Source organism: Varroa jacobsoni, unplaced genomic scaffold (genome assembly GCF_002532875.2).
Source record: "Varroa jacobsoni isolate VJ856 unplaced genomic scaffold, vjacob_1.0 contig02063, whole genome shotgun sequence".
In the NCBI taxonomy this organism is placed as follows: Eukaryota; Metazoa; Arthropoda; class Arachnida; order Mesostigmata; family Varroidae; genus Varroa; species Varroa jacobsoni.
The window spans coordinates 14959-24094 of record NW_019214750.1 but is presented as its reverse complement, the minus strand read 5'-3'; the positions used below and the strand labels follow the sequence as shown (position 1 = coordinate 24094).

The 9136-nt window shown below is 42.6% G+C and overlaps 1 protein-coding gene across 1 annotated transcript; it reads right to left on the bottom strand.

Annotated features, from left to right (window-relative positions):
* Positions 1–1904: 1904 nt before the first annotated feature.
* On the bottom strand, positions 1905–7309 carry LOC111272358 (toll-like receptor Tollo). Its single transcript, XM_022853776.2, has one exon. It carries the CDS (start codon positions 7273–7275, stop codon positions 3691–3693), a length of 3585 nt encoding a protein of 1194 aa, XP_022709511.2. The 5' UTR covers positions 7276–7309; the 3' UTR covers positions 1905–3690.
* Between the last annotated feature and the right edge of the window lie 1827 nt (positions 7310–9136).

Below are 9136 nucleotides of genomic sequence, written 5' to 3'. Positions count from 1 at the left end.
GCCCTAGAGTTCAAACCTCGACCTTTCTGAAGAACCTTTACGCTTTATATTGTTTTAAGACACATAATACAATAGGGGAAACCGAACAAACACAGAGAGTCTGAATAGAGCTTACAATGTTTACTCGAAGCTCCATGTCTGGAGCGCGCAACGCGACCTTACCAAACAAGCGATACGCCGTATACGACACATGTACGCCTATTTCCGAATATCAGTTATTAATATTACTACTATAATTTTTATTATTTTTTTTCATTGATATTATCGAGACCATGGAAAATCGCAATGCATGTCGCTGGCATTGCACGTAAGTATCATCAAATCGTACACTAGCCTGGAACGATTCGAAAAAACATACATATCTCATAGATAGAGCGGGGCAGTATAACGTTAAAAAAAACCAATCTATCAATTTCGTAACGCCGCACAGAAGAAACCGACAAGTATAGAGAAAGGTATTCATAGACCTAAAATTTGTCGGCTACCCCTGGAAGGTACAAAATATCCCACGTCAATCTCGGGAGTATGGTAGAAGACTTTTGTGCTCGTCTCGTTCGATTATAATAGCAGTAGCGAATGCAGGTTGCATTCGATCAAGCAGTCGTGCGTGAAATTGCGCACGCGATAGGCGTAGCTTCTTCGCACATACCTGCAGCGAACCAATAGATGCGCTATCGTCGATAGTTTCTTTGAGAGGTGTGCATCCTAGAACTAAAAAAACCACCATTTGTCAGTCGGGATCCTTCGTGTGTGGACAATAAGGCTAGAATAAAACAGATAGGTAAGATATGCAACGTACTGTGTCTAAGTAATTCAGTTTATATTATGATCAGCTCAATATATTTTAAACAGGTCATCTTTATGATTGTTATCATCTTAATTATTGCCGTTGTAGTGTGGGTGGAAAGGCTAGTAAGGCCAGCGAGCGCCGTTGCAGTACACCGGTATTTTCCATTCGTTGATCAGAGTAATCCGAGGCGCTTAGCTTCTTGACAGACGAAATTTGGCGTTTCTCTATATAAAACGGTTGTTGCAGAACGACATCAACAATGGAGCTTAAGTCTCATCATTAAAAGTGAGTCCCTACGTAAACAATTCACGGCTACTTTCAGCTCAACGTTGATACAATGCAGCTTCATATACATGTAGACATATTCGTCTATAGAGATTTATGATGGGAGACAGCCGAATAGGGCGAAGTTTTCGGATTTCCAGAGCATATTATCTAGTTCAGCTCGTGTCTAGCTTCCTGCTTAACTAAATGGGGCGTAGCGCTATGGCCACATCCCGACACCTTCCGATACGACTATTTATCCGCATTACGAAAATTTACCTGTCTACTAAAAATGACAGAAATTACTTCTTTCGGAATGATATATTTTATGGATTCGATTCTCTACTTCTGTTTTTTCTGCCTTAACATGATTGCGGTCACCTAGAAGGCAAACGGTAGACAAATATACACTTTAAAAAAAAGGTAAGTTATACAACAATACGCTATGCCATGGAATTCAAAAAGGCAACCTCTAGTTCTCATAGCCACTGCCTCCTCAGCCAAAATGGCAACGCAAACTGTCGTCGTATAAAGTACCATTAGAAATAGAAAATTAGGCAAACAGGACTTTGCCCAACTATTTTAAAGGCTTCGATCAATAACCTTATCTATACATAAATATCATACTCTAAAGGCACATCGGAACGATAACCGCTAACGTTATGCAAGTATCTCATTTGATTGACCCTAAACTAAATTACCCCGCCTAAAGTACGAATCCATTATTCTTTTGATACACTCTGAAATCACTGAAAAAACAATTAAGTTGAAATACTATAATAAAAAAAAAAAAAAGTAACTAAGACTCACGGTACAAGTATAGTACTATACGACTTAATCACAAAGTTAATTTTCAACTCAACCTATGCACGCACACACCGAGAAAGCTGACCAAACGTTTATTACATATAATCGATAATAAGACTGTAATTACTCCTCCGAAGTGCAATATATTAGCCCCCGGTTGTTTTATTTGTTTTTAAGATGTTATTTTTCACATTTTTTAGCTCTTCGCTTCGGACCGCACTTTGTTTGTCTTCATGATAGAGCAAAAACGTGCATAATAAAAAGTATATACATGTTGATTTACATTAATTAATCAAAAGCTCTGTAGTTTGGTTTCTTCAGATAACGCTGGGATGGCACAATGGACACATCTCTGTGCCAAACACTATTCCCAATTCACATCTAACCTTTTTAGATCTATAAACAGGTCGACTTAGGTGGCAGATAATACGAAGCCTATTGGAATGAAGTAGTAAAATTGTGCTGATAATGTTTAGTTTAAATCTTTCCTATTCTGCAATTTTTCTTATATGTGGGTGGGTTTTATCAAGTGGGTTACAAAGGGTTAGTTTATTTCAGCATATTATCCGTATAATTTCAAATACAGTCTCACCAAGTTTCACACATATAACATACGCAATGCATACGGAATATTACAACTGGACAATCAGGACACTCCCGAAGTGCTCTGGGGGGTTTTCACAATACCGTTTGCTTCGTTGTCAACCTAACCTACCCTAACACACTGTCTGTACGAAAATGGTAAATTAAAGTGTATTGATATCTAAAGCGAGCAGTATCTCTTTCATCGAAGAAATTGACAGCTTATGAAGCACGAGTGTTGAGACCGCCCGCTGGCGACGTTAATCTTTCCTTTTATCGAAGATACAAATTAACTCTACCTAGCTTCATTTATTAATTAAGCTTATAATGTGGTGCGTAGCTCTTCTCCACGTGCATTGAGTATCACAGATAGCCATTAAAAGGTCAAACTTTCGCAACTTATAATTCCTTAGTGCTCTCTCTAGTACACGGTTTACCTATTATATTACACAGATTTTTACATAATATCCTCCCGGGTGATTATAGCATCTCTATTCGATTACATTTAAAAATCATCTGTGTACAGCTTACATTGCTATTGGTGCGTTGAAACCCAATTGACGTCACATTTCATTACATCATGACACGGGGCACATCCCATTAAATCTCAAAAATATGGGATAAATCAAAATACAGCTATTTCTTTTCCCCTTTTATCGATAGCGATGTGCACGTTGACCAAAATATATCTAGATGTTTGTCAAGCCCGTAGAACGCCTTGACCTTGACTGCATCATATGCCTCTACATCATCTACGAAGAATGAGACTCATAATACAATAATATCTGCAAGGTACAAGTACGTCGATCCATTTCGCTCGTCGAGTTATTGCGTCATGTGTTCGTCGTGGCCTCCTGTGTCATACTGGTCCTTGTTATATTTACGACTTTCGTCCTTGCTTGCATGCTTTTGACAGTCGCTAGACCGTTAACATTAACGCAATTACATTGAATGACTGTCGATATCAAAAGAACGACGGAAATTGGAATCTTCCTTCGTGGCTGGCACCTCCAAGTCTCTCAAGGACATCAGCCTTTAGGCTCAGTTTAGGGTAGATCACTTCGGCAGCTGCCCGGCCAGAAATAACTATAGCCTCCCGTAACATCGAGAATAGCGGGTGGATAGGCTGGAGATAGCTGCTGGTTTGGTCGATGCAGTAGCGTATTTTGCCGTTGTTCCTGCTTGTTATAAGGCGGTTCCTTGCGTTGTGATCCTAATAGCTGCCGGGATCGGTCGAATTGCGCTTGTCAGATATGTACGGCGACCGAATTGAGATCAGAGCGCACGACTTTGCGATGGCGTGCATCCGGCATCGAGTAGCGTAGTTTGTCCCAAAATTTCTTCTCACCCCAGTGCAAAAATGTGCTATGCTTGAGCCAGGTACGAATGTCGGGATCCAATTCACGATACGACACACGGCCGACAAAGATGACAACGAGCTTGTGATGTCTGTTGCTCAACACCTCCTGATAGGCAGACTTGAACTCGTAGCGGCACCACTCACTCTTAAGGAAGTGCTCGGATAGGATAACGATTGTTCTTCGAGAACTCTCGACTGCCTCCTGGATGGCCTCGTTTAGATAACCGCCAGCTATTGGCAGGTCACGGTAGTGTAGGCATAGGCGGTAAGGCGGGCTGCCGCACTCCAGCTCCGGAGCGAGTAATTGAGCTACAAAGGCTTCGTCCCTTTTGCTGTACGAAATGAACGCATCGAACAGCTTTTCTTCTTCGACAGGCGCACGATGAAACATGCGTAAACCGTAGCCGCTGAAAAACCAGAAGCGCACGAGGCTCACGATAATGATAATGAGAAGTACTGCGGAAACCCCAGCGAACACAGGCACATAATCCTCTATGCTGTTCAAATAAAATCGATGAACCAACGTTGGAGCGCTATGGCAGCTTGTCACATTGAGCTCCCATATGGGTAATATTCGCGTTTCGTTATACACACAGGACACTTGGAAGATGTCACGCACAGCTCCACCACGTTCTTGAAGGAACTGCGAAAGGTCCTGTGAGAAAGGGCAGTCGCACGTCCACGGATTTTGCGATAGGCGAAGATCAATCAAACGAGGGTTCAGCTGTAAACTAAACATCGAAATCTCAACAAGAGAATTGCGATCGAGGTAAAGAACTTCCAGATTTTTTAGATGTTTGAACGTCGCGTTGTTTATCGAATTTAGTTGATTGTTAGACAGGTACAGCTCCCTGAGCTGTGATAGGCCTTCGAATTCGTGGCCATGAAAAGCGAATATGTTGTTGTTTTCGAGACGTAATACACGCAGGCCGTGCAAGCCACTGAACGTGCGATTCTGTATAGTGACCACTTTCGAGTTGTTGAGAAATAGCACTCTTATACTGCTGCGACCAACCAACAAATGCGGGTTTAGTGTTTGAATGTCGTTGCCGTCAAGGTACACCTCACTTACATCCATGGGCAAACGTTGGGGGCCGTTGCTGTCCGGTCTACGTTGGGCGCTACAGTCGACAATATTGGTAACCCACGATTGGTCGTGATAGCAGGTACAATTATCGGGGCAGACCATTTCGCAGTCACATGCATCAAAGTCACAACAGTGGCACAACGAGAAGCAGTGACTTTTGTATTGACACAAGAACTGCGATGGCCGCAGCTTGACGAGAGGAAGCATTTGCGTGTTCTTGGCGAAACTTAATTTGCACTCGACATTGTGTAAATCGATAATGCGTGGATATTGACGGGAGTCCTCACTGCCCATCGACATAGGACCTTGCAGTCGTTGCAGCCATTCCATATGGCAATCACATAAATAGGGATTACCTCCTATGGAAAATTCGGGCAGCGGACGGCGTATCGGCACCTCACTGAGACGAAATGTGGTGACCTCAAGCACCCGGAGCTGGTTATTGGTTAAGTCAACGCGGGTAAGGTTCTGCTTTCCAAGAAACGTGAATGGTTGAATTATCTTTAGATTGTTATTCTTCAGAAAAACAATTTCGATACCATTGGGTAATGATGATGAGTCGAGATCCGTTAGTTTGTTATATGAGGCATCGAGAGTGCGCAGCTTGAGGCTCTGTTCGAGTTCGAAGTAGTTGCCGAGAGCCTCAATCTGGTTAGCGTGAATGTCCAACCACTGAAGGCCTACTGGGATCAATGCATAGTCAAATGAACGCACCTTGTTCACAGAAATGTTCAACATAATGAGGTCGTGCAGGTTACTGAAGAGACCACTCACGTCGTCAATGACATTCGAATCCAATCGTAGGTAGTGGAGCCCGGAGACGTCATCAAACGTTGCTTGCTCAATTGTCTGAATGCCGTTTCGGGCTAGATTGAGGATGCGCACCGAGGCCAGGTTGCTCAAAGCCCCCTGGCTAATACTACCGATTTTGTTTCCCATTAAGTTAAGTGCATACAGCTGAGTAAGACCCTGGTACGAAGCATTGGTCACATCGTGAATTTCATTTTCAGACAAATCTAACGAACGTAACATTTTCAGCGATGATACAGCAACAGGAACACTGCTTAGACGATTTCCAGCCAGGTTAAGCTCTTGAAGCATCGAGATATTTCGCATCGCATTGGGCTGGATCGTCGTGATACGATTATAGTCTAATTGGAGCGTCATCACTGATTTGAGCCCGACCATCATCAAAGCGTTTAAGCTCTTCAGCCGATTATAGCTTAGTACTAGTGTTTGAAGGTTTTCGAGCGCCGCGAACGTGTTATCACCAATATGGTCGATTAAATTGTTTTGAAGCTGAATTGTCTGCACGTTGACGAGAGCGCGCAAATCACTGGAATCAAGGCGAGTTATCCGATTGTAGCTGAGGTCGACTACACTGAGGAGAGAGAGACTGGTTGGAGCTTCGGGTCTTAACCATTCAAGTGTAGAGAGTTGATTGTGGGCCAAATCGAGTACGGTCAATACTCTGAGTCCTGAAAAAAGCCTAGGTGGAAGTGCGCTTAAGCTATTGTTGCGCAAATAGAGTTCCGACAGTTTAGGCGTAGTCTGAAATAGCTTTGAGGGCAGAGCAATGAGTGTGTTATGAGCAATATCTAAACGCTCCAGCTCCGTGAGGCCTGCCAAAGCCGTCGGCTCGACCCTAGCAATATTATTGTGTTCTAAGCGTAACTCTTCCAATCGGATGAGTGATGCGAACGAATACTCCGATAGAACCTGAAATTTGTTGTGGGCTAATTCCAGTTCACGCAACGCAGGACTACATCGCGACTCGACGGAGAAACCCGTATCGAGTACATTCGTGAAGGCGTTCCTCGAAAGGTTAACGAATCGAAGATGTTTGAGTCCGCAGAAGACAGAATGTGGCAACGACTCAATATTATTCTCGGCGAGATCCAACGACTCAACAATCTTGAGCGGTCGGAAGCTCATTGGCTGGATACGCAAAGTCGAATGTCCTCTATCCGTACTGTACGTCTTCAGTGTAAGACGCTTCAAACCGACGAGGCCGTGAAAGGCTGTCAGCGGCACTCGGTTGAGTTTACAATATTCGATACGAAGCGATCGCAGACCGCGCAAATGTTCGAATGAATTATTCGCTAGATCACTTTGAAGCATGACGTTATTGCAAAGAATTGTCAAGTAGGTTGTATGTCCTGACAGGATCAGGGAAAAATTTGTGGGGTTAGGTCCGTCCTGTAATGTACCAATGCTGCACGTCATTGAAACGCCAGTCGTGTCGGGCATAGGCTCCCACGTGCAATCCTCGGGTCGAACATAGCGTCCGTCGACGAAAACCGCTTGCAGCGTGACCCGCATAACGACGAAACACGTAATTATAGTCGATATGGCCGGGCTCGCGCCGAGGCGAAAAGCATCCATTTTGAAAACTTATTAATTTTATAATTAGGCGTTGAACACAATATACTTTGTTGTTGCCCTTTGCTAAAGGAACCTCTCTGTCCATGTCATCCTGCAGAAACATCCGTCGACGACAGCGGTATCGCAAACAGTATCAGCATGACTGAATATTACGCAGTCATTAAAAGTGGACGAACTATCACTACAGAATGATCACTGTTTAGTTAATTCTAGTAGCTTAACGACCTTTGCACATTATAACAGCAGTAAATTTGCTAAATTTAAGTCAGCGGGAATTTTCTTATTATCCTCATGTTGAGCTCGATCCTGTAATGCCACTAGCACATGCTTTCACGAGAAACATCGAAGAACTAAAGCAATCACACCCGTTCTCCGTACGGCACAGAGAGCTTTTGAGAACGTTGTCACCCTCTCCTAAGGGGAAAGGGTTTTGCACGGGGAAAGAGAGTAAGAGTCGTTTGGAAGGAGCAGCGACAATTACAGAGAAGACCTTTATGTAGCGATACTTTTACGATGGCTACTTCCCTGAAGTATAAACGGTAGCTCTATCGAATCCGCATATATAAAATAAAGTAAATATAATTACTGTACCAAACCATAACATAAAGCAAGACACGATATTTGGGGCTGTTACACTTGATTTGCCCTCGTATGCATCTTACTTTAATTTCTGTTTATTATAGTGTCTGAACTAGTGGACATATCGTACGTAACTTAAATAAAGCATGTAAAAACTTATGTGCTTTAGATTGTATAAGGATAGTTTAACAATTCAACGATAGCCAACAGAACCCCTTTTCATGAACTGGACATTTTCTGTAAGACATCTGTTGTGTATATCAAGTAGGTGAGAAGCAAAAATGGCTAACTTCAACTCTCCTCAAAACGATGCTTTTTTCTTTTCTAAGTACCGCGATCTCTGTCGTTCTAGGAGTATGCAATGTATATTCTTCTTTTTGCACGCTGACACGGAAATATTTTTTGTATCAGCAATTCGTACATAAAGTTAAGCATATACGATCCGATTACATTCAAGGTAAACAATACAAGTTCGGTTGCATAGGATTTTTTGTTGTTAAAGCGAATTCGTTTGTGTCGGACTTTCACACATCGGCAAAAATCACTCTTTCATGGCTGACGCCATGCTTACCAACAAAGAAATTCAAATACAATAAACACTAGATAAAATAGCATCTTGAAAATGGGTCACTTCCATTACACAGTAAAACTTAGCTGCGAAACACGCCTAAATGCAACCCACTTAATGGTAAGTTGACCAAACGAAATGTTATATACCCCATTGCATTGACATCAGTCAACATATGAAAGTGTCATAATTAAACATATGATATTATTTCGAATGTTGCAGTCAAATACTATAAAATGTATCAGCTACAAGTCACATTCGTTTCGGAGAAAAGCTTACTCTTTCAGTGCTTTTTTTTCTCGATCTTGTTTCTTCTTCTTCTAAGCATTTATCACCGTTTTGTCGAGCTCTAATCAGCGTCTTTCTTTTACCTGCAGTAGCCCACAAAATATGTACCTTCCTCTCTGTGACGTTACTAGTTTGATTAGAGGAATTGATTAGAGCCAAAAACGAATCGCAGACAACCGATCTAAGCTCGTGGTCCCTGAACGTGCGTCCACCTCGGGAAAACGCGATTGTTCTTGTCCGGCCAACGACCCGTTCGGTGGACATACAAAGCTCGATATAAATCAAACACAATTGTCATTTGATGTCAAATCAGACCAAAATTACCGCGGTCCAGGGTCGTAAACGTGCGTGCGTCGTCGAAGCCACTTAGCTATACAACAGCTGCCGCCGGCTATTTGCGCCAGTAATGTTATCGTCACCTATAAT

Excerpts from the sequence above, each read along its gene's own strand:
- LOC111272358 (XM_022853776.2), bottom strand. The coding sequence starts at position 7,275 with ATGGATGCTTTTCGCCTCGGCGCGAGCCCGGCCATATCGACTATAATT.